Below are 18,962 nucleotides of genomic sequence, written 5' to 3' on the forward strand. Positions count from 1 at the left end.
CCAGAATGTCATGTTCTGGGAATCATACAGAATGTAGCCTTTTTCAAATTGGCCTCTTTCACTTAGTCATATGCATTTAAGGTTCTTCTGTGTCTTTTCATGGCTTGATAGCTCATTTCTTTTTTTTTTTTTTTTTTGATAGCTCATTTCTTTTTAGCACTGATTAATATTCCATTGGCTGATGTACCACAGTTTATCCATTCCCCCACCGAAGGACATCTTGGTTGCTTCCAAGTTTTGGCAACTGTGACTAAAGCTGCTATCGATATCCATGTGCAGGTTTTTGTGCCGACATAAATGTTCAGCTCATTTGGGTAAATACCAAGGAGTGCAATTGCTGGACTGCATGGCAAAAGTATATTTAGTTTTGTAAGAAACCACCAATCTGTCTTCCCAAGTGGCTGTACCACTTTGCATGCCCACCAGCAAAGTATGAGTTCCTGTTGCTCCACATCCTCACCAGCATTTGGTATCAGTGTTTGGGGTTTTAGCAATTCTAATAGGTGTGCAGTGGTATCTCATTGTTGTTTTAATTTGCAATTCCCTAATGACATATGACACTGAGCATCTTTTCATATGCTTATTTGCCATCTGTATATCTTCCTTGGTGTCCACATATTTTGCCCATTAATTAGATTATTCATTTTCTTATTGTTGAGTTCTCTGTGTATTTTGGATAACAGTTCTTGATCAGATATGTCTTTGGCAAATTTTTTCACCCTGTCTGTGGCTTGTCTAATCATTCTCTTGACATGGCTGTATTTTAATTTTTCAAGTTTAGACATTTTGTGGATTCCTGCTGTGATAGATGAGGATTTAACTCATAACGTTTCACCTCCCGGTGTCATAATATCACTATTTTTAGTTCCTTTCCTGGTTACCTCTTTTATTTTAATAATGTATTTCATCTTTTTTTCTTGTTTCGTCAACTGTATTTAGTATCTTTGACTTTCCATTTGTAAGATGAGGATGGATATTATTGTTACTACCCCTTTCTGCCAGCTCTCTCCACCTTGTCTTCTACCTCCCAATTTCTTTCATCTGTACTTCAACTTTTTTTGCTGACAAGGATGATAATATTCAAATGTTCTATAAAATAGTCTTTCCTACTTTGGGTCTTTCCTACTTTGGGTCAATTTAAGTAGTATTAATGTTATTATGACTACATAGATAGTCTTCCTTGCAGAGTGAAGTCATGTGCTATGATTTTGTTACCTTTCTTATGTGGCTTCTTGTTTTTATGAGGTTTCTGTTTTTTTCACCATGTTTATTATACCCTCATTCCCCCACCCCCCACCCCCAGTACTCATCACCCGATGAGGTGTTCTGTTAAAGAAATTCCCTTCTTAGGCACTTTGTCCTCTCACCCAACTTGGGCTTGTTCTCCAGACTTGCTCCATGGATACCATCTTGGACTTCCCTTGACTGCTTTCCTCTGATAGGGCCATGCTTCCTGGATCACTCCTCCTCTTCTCTGTGATTTGTTTCCTTGTTTTCCTGGAGCACATCCTCAAATGACTTCCTCAGAAAGGGTGTTCACAGTTTAATTTCCTGAGACTTTGCATGTTTCGAAACGTGTTTTCCACCTCTCTGATTGATTTATAGTTAGACTGGGTATAGAATTCTAGGTTGAAAATCATTTTCCCACAGAACTCTGAAGGCGTTTATTTTGTTGCCTTCTAGAATTCAGTATTGCCTATACATGATGATGGCCAGTCTCATTCTCAGTTCACACCCCTTCCCTAAACTTTCAGGCATTCTTGGTATTTAGATCTTTTTTCATTTGTTTTGCCTGACACGAATTCTGGAGACTCACATTCTTCAACTTCGGGGAATTGTCTTGTGTCCATTCTTTGATTATTTCCTCCACTCCATTCCCACTGATCTACAGTTCTGGAACTTCTATTAATTGATGATTTGATTGCCTGGATTGGCCCTCTGTGTTTATCTTTTTTGTTTTCGTCTTGTTTCGATTCTCTTGTACACATTGAGAGAGTTCCTTGATTTTGCATTCCATCCCTTCCATTGAATCTTTTAATTTGACAAACATATTTAAATGTTCTGAGAGCTTCTTCTTGTTTTACCTGTGTTCCTTTTCCATAGCATCCTGGCCTTGTTTTAGTGGATGTATGTCACCCTGAATCTCAATAGCAAGACCTTCCCTGAGTGCCTTCTGCCAATTAACCTTCTGCCTCACCCTCCCTGCACTCCAGGTTCTTTGCCCATTCTGTTCACACTTTCCTAGCCTGCCTTTCTCCCTTTTATCTAGTTTGAGGTATTTTTGTGGTAATTCAGTTATGCTTATCAAGTTGTTTGATATTCAGATGTTGCTCAGAGGAGAGGACCGTATGAGAGAAGGGATGTAGAAGTCATCAGTATGTAGGTGGTATTTAAAATCATGGCCCTGAGTAGAAGCACCAAGAAAATACTTGTAATAAGAGAAGGGAAAAGGCCCAGGACCGAGATCTGAGGAATTCCAGCATGCAGAGAGCGGGGAGGGGGAGGAACCAGACAGGGGGTGGCTGCTGAGGTCAGAGAGAGCTAGGTCAGCGTGACATCGGAGGCATGTGTCAAAAAGGGAGGTATTGTTCCCGCCCTGCTGAGAGGATTGGAAACGCCCATTGCAGTGGAGGTCACTGATGAACTGGCATTTGGTTGAGTAATGGGAGTGGGCAGAGGAGGGGATATGGGGGGAGAAATGAAGACAACCAGTAAACACAGCTTGGGGCAGGATTCTGCTGGGAGGGGGAGGGGCAGATCAGAGATGAGCTGGAGGAAGATATGGATTCAGATATTCTTTTTTTTTTTATTAAAAAAAATTTTTTTTATTGTATAGTTGATTTACAGTGTTGCGTTAGTTTCAGATATACAACAAAGTGATTTGGTTATACATACATATTAATCTATTCTTTTTCAGATTCTTTTCCATTATAGGTTATTACAAGATACTGAGTATAGTTCCCTGTGCTATACAGTAGGTCCTTGTTATTTACCTGTTTTGTTTTGTTTTGTTTTCTTTGCGCTACGCAGGCCTCTCACTGTTGTGGCCTCTCCCGTTGCGGAGCACAGGCTCCAGACACGCAGGCTCAGCGGCCATGGCTCACGGGCCCAGCCGTTACACAGCATGTGGGATCTTCCTGGACCAGGGCACGAACCTGCGTCCCCTGCATCAGCAGGCGGACCCTCAACCACTGCACCACCAGGGAAGCCCTTTTTTTCTTTTTAAATAAATTTATTTATTTATTTTATTTTTGGCTGCATTGGGTCTTTGTTGCTGCGTGTGGGCTTTCTCTAGTAGCAGCGAGCAGGGGCTACTCTTCATTGCGGTGCACAGGCTTCTCACTGCGGTTGCTTCTCTTGTTGCAGAGCACAGGCTCTAGGTGTGTGGGCTTCAGTAGTTGTGGCACACGGGCTCTAGAGCGCTGGCTGAATAGTAGTGGTGCACAGGCTTAGTAGGTCCGCAGCATGTGGGATCTTCCCGGACCAGGGCTCAAACCCATGTTTCCTACATTGGTAGGAGGATTCTTAACCACTGTGCCACCAGGGAAGTCCCTATTTATTTGTTTTATATACAGTGGTGTGTATCTGTTAATCCCAAACTCCTGATTTATCCCTCTCTCCCCTTTGCCCCCTGCTAACCATAAGTTTGTTTTCTATGTCTATGAGTCTGTTTCTGTTTTGTAAATAAGTTCATTTGTATCATTTTTAAAAGATTCCACATATAAGGGATATCATACGATATTTCTCTTTCTCTATCTGGCTTCACTTAGTATGATAATCTGTAGGTCTATCAGTGTTCTTTCAAATAGCATTATTTCATTCTTTTTTATGACTGAGTAGTATTCCACTGTGTGTGTGTGTGTGTATGTGTGTATGTGTGTGTATCTCACATCTTCTTTATCCATTCATTCGTCACTGGACACTTAGGTTGTTTCCATGTCTTGGCTGTTGTAAATAGTGCTGCTGTGAACACAGGGGTGCATGTATTTTTTTTTTTTCCTTCATCTTTATTTTTTATTTTTTGCTTTATAACAAATTTAATCAGTTATACATATACATATGTTCCCATATCCCCTCCCTTTTGCGTTTCCCTCCCACCCTCCCTATCCCACCCCTCCAGGCGGTCACAAAGCACCGAGCTGATCTCCCTGTGCTATGTGGCTGCTTCCCACTAGCTATCTACCTTACGTTTGGTAGTGTATATATGTCCATGCCGCTCTTTCACTTTGTCACAGCTTACCCTTCCCCCTCCCCATATCCTCAAGTCCTTTCTCTAGTAGGTCTGTGTCTTTATTCCTGTCTTACCCCTATGTTCTTCATGACATTTTTTTTTCTTAAATTCCATATATATGTGTCAGCATACAGTATTTGTCTTTCTCTTTCTGACTTACTTCACTCTGTATGACAGGCTCTAGGTCCATCCACCTCATTACAAATAGCTCAATTTCATTTCTTTTATGGCTGAGTAATATTCCATTGTATATATGTGCCACATCTTCTTTATCCATTCATCCGATGATGGACACTTAGGTTGTTTCCATCTCCGGGCAATTGTAAATAGGGCTGCTATGAACATTTTGGTACATGTCTCTTTTTGAATTATGGTTTTCTCAGGGTATATGCCCAGTAGTGGGATTGCTGGGTCATATGGTAGTTCTATTTGTAGTTTTTTAAGGAACCTCCATACCGTTCTCCATAGTGGCTGTACCAATTCACATTCCCACCAGCAGTGCAAGAGTGTTCCCTTTTTTCCACACCCTCTCCAGCATTTTTTGTTTCTAGATTTTTTGATGATGGCCATTCTGACTGGTGTGAGATGATATCTCATTGTAGTTTTGATTTGCATTTCTCTAATGAGCAAAGATGTTGAGCATCCTTTCATGTGTTTGTTGGCAGTCTGTATATCTTCTGTGGAGAAATGTCTATTTAGGTCATCTGCCCATTTTTGGATTGTATTGTTTGTTTTTTTGTTATTGAGCTGCATGAGCTGCTTATAAATTTTGGAGATTAATCCTTTGTCAGTTGCTTCATTTACAAATATTTTCTCCCATTCTGAGGGTTGTCTTTTGGTCTTGTTTATGGTTTCCTTTGCTGTGCAAAAGCTTTGAAGTTTCATTAGGTCCCATGTGTTTATTTTTGTCTTTATTTCCATTTCTCTAGGAGGTGGGTCAAAAAGGATCTTGGTGTGATTTATGTCATAGAGTGTTCTGCCTATGTTTTCCTCTAAGAGTTTGATAGTGTCTGGCCTTACATTTAGGTCTTTAATCCATTTTGAGCTTATTTTTGTGTATGGTGTTAGGGAGTGATCTAATCTCATACTTTTACATGTCCCTATCCAGTTTTCCCAGCACCACTTATTGAAGAGACTGTCCTTTCTCCACTGTACATTCCTGCCTCCTTTATCAAAGATAAGGTGACCATATGTCCGTGGGTTTATCTCTGGGCTTTCTATCCTGTTCCATTGATCTATCTTTCTGTTTTTGTGCCAGTACCATACTGTCTTGATTACTGTAGCTTTGTAGTATAGTCTGAAGTCAGGGAACCTGATTCCTCCAGCTCCATTTTTCGTTCTCAAGATTGCTTTGGCTATTCGGGGTCTTTTGTGTTTCCATACAAATTGTGAAATTTTTTGTTCTAGTTCTGTGAAAAATGTGCATGTATCTTTTAAATTAAAGAGAATTAAAGTGTGTTTAAATGCCAGTCAGAAGTATCCAGTGGAAAGAGAATGATAGTTCCACAAGTCACATGTGTATTGGGGTCACTGGCTAGAGCTCAGTGGGGGTGGTGGAGAGCAGAAACACCCAAATAGTGAATATGGTTGGCTGTGTGCTTAGAGATTATGCATGACCTTGGAGTGACCTTGAAGCCACGGGAAGAGGTTTGACGTTGATGCAGCAGACGAGAGGAAATACCTAGATTCTGGAACAGAAAAATGAGAGTTATTTAAGGGTTATTGATCCAGAACATCTCAGAGGTTGGAGAGGCTGGAATCAGGAAGCCCTGTGAGAACATTTCAGAAATTTCAACGGAACATCCCAAGGACCTGGCCTAGATTCAATACTGAAGGGAAAGGAAAAATATGGAGACTTTTCCAAAACCAGTTAATACGTTTGAGTGACCGACTGGTTGGTTACAAAAAGAAAGCGGGAGGGAAGTTTTAAATATGTTTTCAAGGTTCCTTGAATGGGAGAACCTGAAAAACGTTTGGTGCCAGTATCAAACGTGAATAAAAAGAGTGAAGATTCTCAAAAGTGAGCCGCCGGCCAAGACCGGAGAGGGACAAGGAGCCCAGGGAAAGTAGATTTGACAGTGAAGAAATTATTGGAACTTTCCAAGAAAAAGGTTATGAAGACTTAACAGTAGGGGCTTCCCTGGTGGCGCAGTGGTTGAGAATCTGCCTGCTAATGCAGGGGACACGGGTTTGAGCCCTTGTCTGGGAGGATCCCACGTGCCGTGGAGCAACTAGGCCTGTGAGCCACAACTACTGAGCCTGCACGTCTGGAGCCTGTGCTCCGCAACAAGAGAGGCCGCGACAGTGAGAGGCCCGTGCACCGCGATGAAGAGTGGCCCCCGCTTGCCACAACTAGAGAAAGCCCTCGCACAGAAACGAAGACCCAACACAGCCATAGATAAATAAATTAATTAAAAAAACAAAAAGTACCAATGCCACCGTGGATGTGAGGATTAAATTAGTCAATGCTTTAAAAAAAAAAAAAAGACTTAACAGTAAAGACTAACCTAGTAGTTTAGATTTTTAGACACAGAACGAGTGGGTCCCCTTGTGTTTAGGAGGCAGGGCAACAGGCGTGTGACGATGTGAACCACATGTATCTCCTGTAGAGCAGGTCCTCGAATCCTTGGTGCATAAATCAAGGTTAATCATTTACTTCAGAATGCCACCGTTTCCCTCACCCGTGCACGTTAGAACAGCCCCAGTAGCATGTTTTTTAGGTAAGATGAGGAAGTCAGAAGGGGACTGAAAATATTTTATCTTCAGCTCCTAAGAATCACTTCTGAAAACGTGGTCGATGATTGAAATGATTGCGCTATTGTTACGTACAACGTGCTTTTTGTTCTCTGGAAAGATTAATTTTTCCCACCACCTTCTCTCTCTGTGTGTTGGCATGATAGGATTTTTCCCTCCTCTTTTTTTCTTTATTGCATAAATGTAACTATAAAAAGAAACAGGAAAATTACTCACAGTCCGACCAGCTTAACACTCTCCTGTTCTGTGTCCTCTCTTCCTTTCTCGTGTGTGTCTCTGTGATACGTAGTTGGATGCACCTGTGATCAACCACAGTATAATACAGTTTTTCATTTGGCATTGTGAAATGTGACACATCACACGCGGTTTAAAAAAATTATCACATTAGGTGGAGCTTGCTTTTATTTTAACTTCTTGCAGTTGGACCACCAGCCTCGGTAGGAGTAAGCCGTGCTCTGGTGTGAGGAGGGGAGGAAGACGAAAGATTCAGGGCGTCAGCTGAGCTGGGCCCTGCCCATGGACCCAGGCTTCCCGCCAACCCTGCTGTCACCCTGCCCCGCTGTCCTGTGCGAGGGAGCGTGCCCAGGATGGATGGTTCCGTGGTGAGGCTTCTGAACTCAGTACTTGAAGGAGACTGAGAAGAGGAACCCTTCTGGTGGATGACAGAAGGGACCGCCCCCCTGCCAGTGACCGTGCCGGGGTGTCTGAGCACAGATGGGGGAGCGACACCCACCTTAGTTTGGTCTGATGATGAATTTTAGCAACCCTCTCAACTTAACCTCGGCTCATTACAGTTTCTGAAAAGATGTGTCCAGAGATGGGAAGAGGCTTTCAGAAGATCAGGGGGCAAATTATACTGATCTTCCGGGGATGAAGTGGCAAGAATGGAAAAAGGAGCAGATGTGGTAAAAGTATAGCTGGACTGTGTGCTTCATAATCTACAACTGGATGCATTTCATTAATGTACTTTGGTTTGATGTAAGCAAATTCCTAGTGGTTTAGATAAGCCATAAGTAACAACACCAAGTGGCGAGCAGACCAAGATTTGTTGGCAAAAGGAAGGACTGAAGCTGTAGCTGGGAATGGTGCCCGGGTTGGTCTACGGTCCTCTGTCATTCTTCCCAAACCAACAAATAGCTGAAAAGGAGCCTTACTTTTAGTGGCGTTATTAGGAATGGAAAACGCCTCTATGACAGTCAGTCCTGGACTCTCAGCTTTGCCTGTTCTGACTATAATTATGTTGAAACTTTAGTTACCCTCCAGTTTTCATTATGGTCCTTGCCAAGATTACTTCACTCCAGAGGGCTGGTGTTACTAGAATGTTTTATTGCTTAGTGGTTTTAATCTTCATTTTACAAGAATAATTAAATGCATCTTTTTTTCATCACTGTTTAGCGTGATGGCAAGTGAGGCATCTGGACACCTACATGCATTACATGTAGTATTATCGTGCTCTTAGCTTTCTGGTAACTAATTTGGAAAAGTTAACTTAAAAAACATAGCCTTCCAGTATATGAATATGACAGTTTAGCCTTTATTATGTCAAAGTTTTCAAAGCACTCAGCCGTAAGACACTTAGCAGAGGACACCACCTGCCTCCACTTCATCCCTTCGGATTCTGGGATGCTGGGAGATGCAGCTGCTCCTGTCTCAGTAGCTGTCTTGGCAGTGGGTTCAGAGCTGTTTCGCCACAGTGGTTTCTGCTTCTGCCTCAGAAGACGGAGGCCTCTGCTAGCCTGTGGGCGTGTCCTTGCTCCCAACCCTCCCTGCACGGCAGAGGCCTCCAACCCACGGTGCAAATGTATAAGTTACTGCGATCGGCTGTGATTTATCAAATGTCTTTTGAGTTTGTAAAACAGGTCCAGATTTTTCATTTTATACTTTAAACTCCAAGGGGGTTTTATTTCTAGAGCATTTAGGAGATCGATGTCTGGGTTTTCACCCCTAGAATTTTTTTTGACATCGTCTAGAGTAAATAGTATAAGTGAAAATTAAAAATGTAGTATAGATGAAGACTAAAAAATAACGATGGTGGTATAGAGGAAAATAACAAATCGTTCCGTACCTTACATTTCCCATTATAAGTATTGTAAATCCTGAATCATTTCCATGTTATATAAATCCATTTGGCATTGAAAACCATACCATAGATGAACGTACTGGGCCCTTATCCTGTTGGTTCTTGTTTCTCTATGAATATAAATGCACACAGCATTCACACTTAGGTTAAAAATAATAGGTCATTGAATCAGATCAGTGTCTCCTTAGTATTATTTGGGTCTTCTAATTTCTTCACCGAATTTGTGCCCAGTCAAAGTATGTTAATGATAGGGCTTCCCTGGTGGCGCAGTGGTTGAGAGTCCGCCTGCCGATGCAGGGGACATGGGTTCATGCCCTGGCCCGGGAAGATCCCACATGCCGCGGAGTGGCTGGGCCCGTGAGCCATGGCCGCTGAGACTGCGCATCCGGAGCCTGTGCTCTGCAACGGGAGAGGCCACAGCAGTGAGAGGCCCGCGTACCGCAAAAAAAAAAAAAAAAAAAAATGTTAATGATAATTTTTTTTTGAGTGTTTATTTAGGAATTCACAACAATCCTGTATTTTGTTTAGTTGCCAGCACTCTCAGTTCAGTTGTGTTCTGTTGCAAGTTACAGAAAACCCAGTTCAGGGTGACTTATGAAAGGTGACTGTTGGCTTGTGTAATTGGAAGGCCAGGGATAGGGCCAGCCTCAGGGTGACTGGTCCACAGCTCCACAGCCCACTAAGAGCTCGGTTTCCTTCTTTCTACTCTTCATCCTCACCTTCCTCTTGTGATGGTGGTTGCCAGCCATCGCCAGACTTAACACGACCACTCACCCGTGTCCAGTATGTTTTAGAAACTCGCCCAGGAAACCTCTCCTTGTGTCTCATTGACCTTGACTGGGGGGCTCATGCCGTGCCTTTGAACCAGCAGCCATGGCTGGGGATGGGGTTATGCTGAGTAGCTCAGCTTGAAGTCAGCTCCCCGCCAAAGTACAGGTACAGAAACCCCAGTCAGAGCCGGGTAGTTACCTAGGGGAGGGGGGATGGAGGGAGGCAACAGCCGCCCTGCTCACCGTGCCCTGTAGTTGGAGTTGTTTATACAAGCGCTCGCTGGGTTTCACTGGTTTCTCCTTCTCTCTTCAGGGGCTGTGGCAGCCGCCAAGCGGACAGGCATTCCCACCCCTCGAGAACTCGCGGTAGCAGTCTCGAGAGAGAGAACGGTGCCACGCGGTCCCTCCAACCCCAGGAAAGTGGTATCCAGCCCCACCTCTTCCAGCGCGCCCACCCCCACCAAGCACGTGCGGGCCACTCCCACGAGACCCAGGCCGGAGCACGAAGACGCAGAGAAGGCCGCGCTCGAGTCCCAGGTTCGGGAACTCTTGGCAGAAGCCAAAGAGAAAGATGGTGAAATTAACAGGCTCCGAAGTGAACTCAAGAAATGGATGGAGAAGTGGACTCAGAACACCGAAGGGGCTGACGCTTTGGACCCAAGTGTGGACGGAGCGTCAGTCTTGCCAGGTGACTCGGAGCCTTTGATCAGAGCCCTCGAGGAGAAGAACAGGAACTTCCAGAAAGAGCTCGCTGAGCTTGAGGATGAAAACCGGGCCTTGAAGGAGAAACTGACTTATTTTGAGCATTCCCCAAATTCAGAGGGGGGAGCGAGTCACACAGGGGACAGCAGCTGCCGGACGTCGGTAACTCAGGAGTCCAGCTTCGGGAGCCCGATGGGAAATGAGTTGTCGGGCGAAATCGACGTGTATAAAAAAAATCCACCCGAAGATGTGTTGCGGACGTCGGGCTCTTCGAGCAGCGATGTCACCAAGGCTTCCTTGTCCCCGGACGCCTCCGACTTTGAGCACATCCCAGCAGATGCCCCCCCGGGGCCCCTGTCCCCCGCCGGGAGCCTCATCAAGAGCTCCAAGTGCTCGGCAGCCGGCAGCTCCCCGCAGGCCGTGAGCGAGCTGTCCCTGGCGTCCCTGACGGAGAAGATCCACAGAATGGAAGAAAGCCACCACAGCACCGCCGAGGAGCTGCAGGCCACACTGCAGGAGCTGTCAGACCAGCAGCAGATGGTGCAGGAACTGACGGCTGAAAACGAGAAGCTGACCGACGAGAAGACGCTCTTGGAAGCATCCTTTCACCAGCATCGGGAGCGGGCGGAGCAGCTGAGTCAGGAGAACGAGAAGCTGATGACCCTCCTGCAGGAGCGAGTCAAGAGCGAGGGGCTTGGCACTCAGGAGGGAAAAATCCTGGAGCTGGAGCAGAAGTGCACGGAGATCCTGGAGCAGGGCCGCTTCGAGCGGGAGAAGCTGCTCAGCATCCAGCAGCAGCTGACCTGCCGTCTGAGGAAGGGGGAGGAGGAGCACCGGGGGGCCCTGGAAACGGTGCGGCACCTGGAGGAGGAGAACGGGGAGCTGAGCACCTTCCTGGAGCTGGAACGGCGTGACAGCGGGGCCATGGCCAAGGCCCTGGAGGAGTGTCGGGTTACCTTGGAAGGGCTCAAGGTGGAGAACGGGTCTCTGAAGGCTCACCTGGAGAACGAGAAGCCGAAAGCTGTAGAGACCAGCCCCCCGGGGCACACGGCCGAGGGCTGTGACGTTCAGGAAATGTTGACGGTGGCCCGAGCCGAGAAGGACCAGCTGGAACAGTCCTGCGCGGAGCTCAGACAGGAACTGCTGAAGGCACACGGTGAGGTTAAGCGTGTCTCAAGCCTGCTGTCCAAGGTAAGGGGCGTTCTCTCTGCCAGGGTTGCTCATCCTTGCCAGCACAGCCCTCCTCGGCCTTTCGAGGCACATGGTACAGAGAATCAGGCGCTCGATTTCATTCATAATCCAGCATTCTAGCCTGAAGATCTGTCAGAGTCCAGACAGACTGGGGATGCAGAAATGAGACACCCCAGTTTCTGGCTACAGCAGTTGAATGTGTAGTGGGGATACAGTGAGTCTGATGCAGGGATAAAGATGATGCGGGGATAAAGAGCATCGCAGAGGACAGCCCAGAGTCCAGTGCCCAGAGAAACACCTAGAATAACGTGGATAAAGGAGGTAGTGGTGCCAGAGGACTTGCTGGAAGAGGTGGAGTAAGCTGAGTCTTGAAGGAATGAGTGAGAGGCATCCAGAGCTTTCGGATACCATGCTTTGGGCCCCTAGGAACAGAAAAGTAAAACCACCCCGAGTTTCCCCACCAAGTAATGCTATAACCACTATTTTGGTGTTTTCTTCCAGGTATGTGTGTGTGTGCGTGCGTGTGTGTGTGTGTGTGTGTGTGTGTATCCCACAAGTTAAAACAAATTTTTTTAGAGTCATCCTGTGTATATAAAGTTTTTAAAAATCTGATGTTTCCTGAGCATGTTCTCATCATTAAGTATTCTTTGCAAAATGATGTTGAAGGCCAGATAGTACTCTGTTCTATAAATATTTCCGAAGTACTTTGCTAGTCACCTGTTGTTGAACATTGTGTTCTTTTCCAGTCTTTCAATAGTGTAAATCATTTTTAATCTCTCTGTCTTAGGAAAAATTCCTACTCATTGACTTACTGTGTCAGAGTATGACCGTTTTAAGGACTTTGAATGCATTTGGCCAGATTGGCCGCCAGGAGTGTGACGCAGGTGTGCTCCCACCAGCAGAGGGATTCCCTGACCCCTAGCCAACACTTGGTATCAAAAGTTGTTGGGTCATTCAGATCTGGTTTTCATTTCTTCTTTTACCCTTCCCCTTTTTACTTGGAAAGATCTTCCCCAACCCAGGATCAAATAAATGATCACCACCTTCATTTTTAAAAATAATCCTTTAATCAGTCTGGACCTTTGTTCTGTGGTGAAGATTGTTGGTGATTGTGTGATATTCTTTCTTTTTTTTAAAAAATAAATTTATTTATTCATTTTTGGCTGCATTGGGTCTTCGTGGCTGCGCGCGGGCTTTCTCTAGTTGTGGCGAGCAGGGGCTACTCTTTGTTGCGGTGTGCAGGCCTCTCCTGTTGCGGAGCACGGGCTCTAGGCACACAGGCTTCAGTAGTTGTGGCTCACGGGCTCTAGAGCTCAGGCTCAGTAGTTGTGGCGCATGGGCTCAGTTGCTCTGCGACATGTGGGATCTTCCCGGACCAGGGCTCGAACCCGCGTCCCCTGCATTGGCAGGCGGATTCTCAGCCACTGTGCCACCAGGGAAACCCGACTGTGTGATATTCTGCCCACCCACAGAGCAGTGCTGGAAAAGTGTAGACAGGTGGCTTCCAATTTCCTGTTGCCTCTTAGCTCTGGGTCTGTGATTTAGGGGTCCCTTGGTGAGAGAGGTTGAAAACATCTTCCCACCTTATTTCAGAGGCTGTCACTCTTTTAAGAAACAAATTTTCCCTGAACCCCCAGGGGGATTTCTCTTTCCTGCTTCATCTGCCTTAAGAATTGTCACTGATTGACAGTTGAACCTGATTCTGACATTGGGCCGATCTGAGTGGTGGGCAGTGTTAGAAGTTTTTATCATTGTGTTCTTAATTCACAGCATTTTATTGAAAGTGTGGAAGTGGTGCCCTTGGCAGGTACTAGCCAGGTGCCCATGTGAACTGTTTGTTGGTAATTTGTAGCTTTACATTGAGATTTTGTGTCTGGAATAATCCCCCCTCCGTTACTCTGTTGCGAAATGTTTGATCTCCCAGGCAACTTTCTTGAAGTCCTCCCTCAGTCCTTCATCTGTTTCTTTGTTATTTCCATTGACATTACATTAAATATGTGTGTCAGCGAGAAATAATTTGGCATCTTAAGACAATAGCTTATTTTTCTGATCAAAAAGTTGTATATTCATCACAGAAGGTTTAGAAAATACAGAAAAGTTTTAAGAAGAAAATAAATATTACCTTTAATCTCACTACTTGGAGGAAAAAATGCCGCTAACATTTTTACTCTTTATCTTTTCAGACATTTTCATAGGTTAAGCACATTTTGACATGCATACAAACTTGAACTGGCATAATTACAATATTTAATCTTCCAATTCAGGAGAATAGAGTATGTCACTCCACATTCTGTGAACACAAAGACCCAGTTGGATTCGTTTATCAATTCTCCTATTAATCTGTTCCTGATTAATTTGTTTCTACCTTTATCTTCATCAGTTCTTTCATCCTGCCTTTTGTATATTTCTTTGGTTTCTTCCTAGTTTCTTGAGTAGAATTCTTTGTTCATTTAAGTTTATCCTTTCTTGGTTGATAGTATAAGTATTTAAAGCTATGAATTTGCCCCTTATAGCTTTGGCTAAATGAAGACAGTAAAGTCTAGAATTTTCTAGGATAAATGGAGTCTAATTTGGAGAGAAAGAAAAAGCATTTTTAACATATATGCTTTACATCAAGCTGTTTATTATATTATTCATATATTCCATATCTTTATTAATTGCTTGCTGATTAGAATGATCACATACTTGACGGTAGGATGAGAAAGGTCCTAGCTAGTATTTTGATATGAGTTGGAGGTAAAAGGTGTGAGGCATGATGTCACAGATAGAGATCTTAGGTCTGTGATTTTGTGCTTGTACACAGAGAAGTTGTAACTTCTAATCTTCATGCCTTTTTCTGTTATGTAGGAAAGTAAAACCCAGATTTCCTAGCCTGACTAATAGCTTATTGTAGCCCCACGGAAGCATATCAACTGATCCACCGGCAACTGTGAATTTAGATGGTGAGACATAGGGACTCCTGCCCAAAGGAAACCAGAGCACTTTTAGCACAAAACTCTAATGAGGATATAAATGCTGGACCAGCTGGAACGCTTGGGTCCTCCTAACTCAGCTGATGGTTAATTTGGTGACCATGGGCCCCTTCCAAGTGTACAGTAGAAGCATGATGGTAGAGGGATCCTGACCTCGTTCCTGATTTAAAGGGAGTGCTTTCAGCATTTCATCATGAAGGATGTCCATGGTAGGCATTGGCTATATACCTTTTATTGAGTTATGCAAGTATTTTGTGAAGAATTAGTGTTTTAACTTCATTGCTTGTTTTTAAAAAAAGGATGGGGGTTGAATTTTTCTATATCCACTGTAGATCTTAGACATCTGTAAGATCTATGCAGTAGTTGTTGTACATCTACTAAAATCTTAATAGTTTTTATATAATCATAATGAGTTTTCTCCTTTAATGTGTGAATGAGGTAGATTAGGGTAACAGACTTTCTAAGGCAGTCTGGTGTTAAGCCACTTTTGCATTCCTGGGTAAATTCTAAGCCTCCAGTTCTCAACTGCTTCACTGGACGCTTTGCATAGAACTTTCAAACGTAACCTCCTTAAGCAGATGCCAGGGTGGCTATCCTCTTTGTCACCAAGCAGACTGCGGGGTGCTAAACAGCTCTTGCCCTTGAGCCCTGCATCCGTCCACCCTAATTCTTGGCAGAAGGTGAATATTATGAGAAAAGAACAAAACAACCTATTTACAGAGAGGAAAGGCAATGCCAAACCATTCTGTGACCTTTTAGATTTAGTAAATCTATAGAAGTCTCCAGTTTAGATAAGTTACTTAAGTGACTCAGATACTGTTAGAAGAGCCTCGGCAAGGCCTTAAAAGGTACTTTTTTTTGGTACTGGGCGAGGGGGTGGGGTGCGTGTGTGTCAGTTCCTCATACAGTGAGTGGACAGTTAGCGGGTGTGTTTGTTAATGATGTGAATGTTTTGTAGGCTTTCTCTTCCTTTCATTTCTTTGTCTTCATTCTTTGAGCTTCTGTGACACCCATTATATAACTTTGCTGGCAGCTTTCTGTGTGAGTGTGTAACCTACCTCTGCACAGCTTTGAGGGAGAGGCTGATTTCCACAGAATCCTGAGGTCTCGGCCTCCTGTGATCACACACGTGCCTGCCCCAGCCAGCCAGGGGCGTGGAGTTGGACCACATCGTTGTTTCCAGACTATAATGCAACCCAGGTTTACATTTTTTTGACTTTCAAGTTTTCATTCATTTGGGATCTTGATGTCAAGCTAGAGAATTTATAAGGCTTGGAACCTAGATGTTTTCAGAGAAAACACTGATGTTTTTCCCCGCCTGAGGTTGAAAGCTTATAGGTGGTATCCTTTGAAATTCAGTTCTTTCTGCAAAAACTCAGGTGTTTTTTCCCAAGGAGTAAGGGGATCGTAAAGAAACACTTGCTGTGAGTGGTTGGGGAAAACTAGAGGTGACATGATCATCGTGCAACCAACGTTGGTCACCAAGGCAGAATAGTTAGGGTAGCCACTGACCACAAACAGCAAAAGCAGAATTCGAGAGGACGGTGTGGCCAAGTGGATGATCCCGTCTCTGTGACTGAGAATAGGACCCTGCCAGGACTGGAGGGACCTGGACCCTGGCTTAAGTAGCAGGTGGTCCATGAGGATACCCAGGTGACGCTTTGGACCGTGAGAAACAGACCCCTGGTGTCGGTGCCCCAGCCAGCAGATGCGCACTATACTCCATAACCCAGAGCCTGGGGTCCAGGCAAGGTAACGTCACGGCTCCAGGCTGGCGGCTCCGTGACCCCCTCAGCCCTCCTGCCTGGGGTGCAGGTGAGTGCGACCTCTTCAGCGTCTGGTCCCCTCGGTCCCTGCAGGCAGGAGGCTCTCAGTCCCGTGGGAAGAACTTTCCCTGGGAGCCCCTCAGCAGCCCTCCCTTTATACCTGGTCAGAACTGGGTCACACACCCTCCCTTGGTCACCTTCCCTGAAATCACAGGATCACAGCCAGATTCCTGAATAAATGGGCATTCTAAGTAAGAAAAGAAGGGGGAGTGGCACCTGGGTAGGTGAGCCGTTGCCACAGCCAGCAGGACTCCGCGTGGTCACTTTCCCACCCATCTGCTTGTCTGCTTTCCCCTCCAGCCTCGGCCCCTTCACTGCCCTCCGGGCGAAGTTCTCACCCTCAGGTGTCTGTGGGGGTGGGGGGGTGGAGGGAGGGCAGTGGCTGCCCCCTTCCTCCCCCTGCAGGTCCTGTCTTAAGCTTTAGGTCTCAACTGCAGCGTCCCTTCTTTAGGGAGACCCTCAGCTCTGGGGGGCTGTGGACTTGTGGACCCAGGTGGTCATGTCCCGGATGAGATGGGGCCTCTTGCCCGCCCTGGGCACCTCGGAGGTGCTGAGTTGGTCCTGAGCACCATTCTCTTCTTTAACTTGACCGCAGGGCTGGTCTCTGAAGCCTCTGGCCACCCCAGCGCTTGCCTCCCCGGTGAGATCTTGGGAAACACCTCGGAGAGCATCACAGCCCTGGCTTCTGAAGGTCTCCTCGAGGGTTCCCCGGTGAAATGCAGATTTTTACCCTCTTCCTCGAGTTTTCCATCACCATTTTTCTTTTTCCAGAACAAAAGTGCAGACTGAGTTAGCCTGTGTATTCCCTCTCCCGTGGCAGAGTAGCATTGTAAAAAAATAGTGCAAACGTAGGCCAGAGTGAAAGAGACCCGGCTCTCCATCAGCGGTGTCTGCTCAGAACAGGGCCAAGAGTCAGCAGAAGGAGTTTTGGAATAACCAAGTTCGATGTAAAACAAACACAACAAAATAACACACACTCATGGTACAGTTACTCAAGCCGTCATACTATGTACAGTCGTGACATGTGACTTTTAAGCACCCGGTAAATGCTTGTTGAGTGAGTGAGTAAATGAACGAAGGAATGAATGTCAGAGAAACTTGCAACAGAATTAGGAGAGCGAGGCTGCTAGAATTTTATATCAGTATGTTAAAAAATAAAAGTTTATCATATTTTAATAACAGCTTCCGTTTTAGTAGGCACTCTTAGGGCCTTTAGGTCATTTAATCTCACTTAATCGTCGTAGTTCTAGGCTGTAGGTACTGTCATCATCTTTTTTTTTTTCCGTTGAGGAAACTGAGGCAGAGAATGATTAAGTTACGAGGCTTAATTAATTAACTGATGAAGGCCAGGATTCAAAGTTGGGTCTGACCCCCGAACTCTTATTCTTAATCCCTGACTTATACTGCTTCCTGGTTACGTGACAATAAAGAGGAGAGAAAGAACCATCGAAAGCAGACCTTAAGGGCTCAAATACAGTGTAGTCTTATGGCCAAAGCCCTTTGGTTTGAAGGAAGCAACCGGTTGGGTCTCGATGAACTAGGAAAAATTTCTTACTTGTAAACACAGTAGAGAAGTTCACAGCGAAAAGCTGAGTCATCAAGACACGTCTTCTTGTTTGATTTATAACCTGAATCTTGAGGGAAGTCAGGGTTACCCAGGTGTGTTGGAGGGGCGGGGACAGCGGGAATGTCGCAGGAAGAGAACAGCAAGTTCTCGCTGATCAAGGAAGTGGTTTGCAGTTGCTGAGTGCACGGTGGCCACCTGCGGTGGGCCCGGAGGAGACCCAGTCAAGAGCTTTGAACTGTACCCTCAAGCCAGTGGGAGCCTCTGAAGAATTTTTTTTTAATGCCAGCTTTATGGAGATACAATTCATGTAAAGTGTACAAGTCTGTGGGCTTTAATATATTCTCAGGGTTGTGCAGCCATCACCACAGTCACTTTTAGAGCTTATTTATCACCTTGTACCTGGGAGCAGTCACCTCCTCAGTATCCCCTCCCCCCAGCCCCTGGCAACCATGGCAGCTCTATTTTCTGTCCCTGTAGATTTGTCTGATCTGCACGTTTCATCTAAACGGAATCGTAGCGTGTGGCCTTTTGCGTCTGGCTTCTTTCCCTTGACATAATGTTTTCGAGGTTCATCCTCATCGTACCGTGAGCCAGAGCTTCATTCCTGCTTAGAGCTGAGTGATAGTCCGTTGTCCAGGCGGACCACGTTTTGTTTATGCCTTCGTCAGTTGATGGACAGGCGGGCCGTTTGGGGGTGTGCAGGAGAGAGGAGGGGTTCAGTTCATTGCAGATCTCTGGCTGTGTCACTCATGGCGTGGTTGTGCTGCTTACTGTAAGGTGGGGTGTCACGGAACACGGAGCAGGTTTGAGGAGGGACGGCTGTCGGATGTGGGAGTAGTGGAGCCAGAAGGGACGTCCAGGCCGGCAAA

The 18,962-nt window shown here is 45.4% G+C and overlaps 1 protein-coding gene across 2 annotated transcripts in view; it reads left to right on the plus strand.

Annotated features, from left to right (window-relative positions):
* SPECC1 (sperm antigen with calponin homology and coiled-coil domains 1) overlaps positions 1–18,962 on the plus strand; it is a 134,752-nt gene that overhangs the window by 32,234 nt on the left and 83,556 nt on the right. For both annotated transcript variants that reach the window (XM_082605266.1, XM_082605267.1), the window contains exon 2: positions 10,149–11,728. In XM_082605266.1, the coding sequence (XP_082461392.1) occupies positions 10,149–11,728 (1,580 nt within the window). The remainder of the gene's footprint in view (positions 1–10,148; positions 11,729–18,962) is intronic.

This window comes from Mesoplodon mirus, assembly GCF_964341445.2.
Source record: "Mesoplodon mirus genome assembly, chromosome: 18".
Taxonomy (NCBI): Eukaryota; Metazoa; Chordata; class Mammalia; order Artiodactyla; family Ziphiidae; genus Mesoplodon; species Mesoplodon mirus.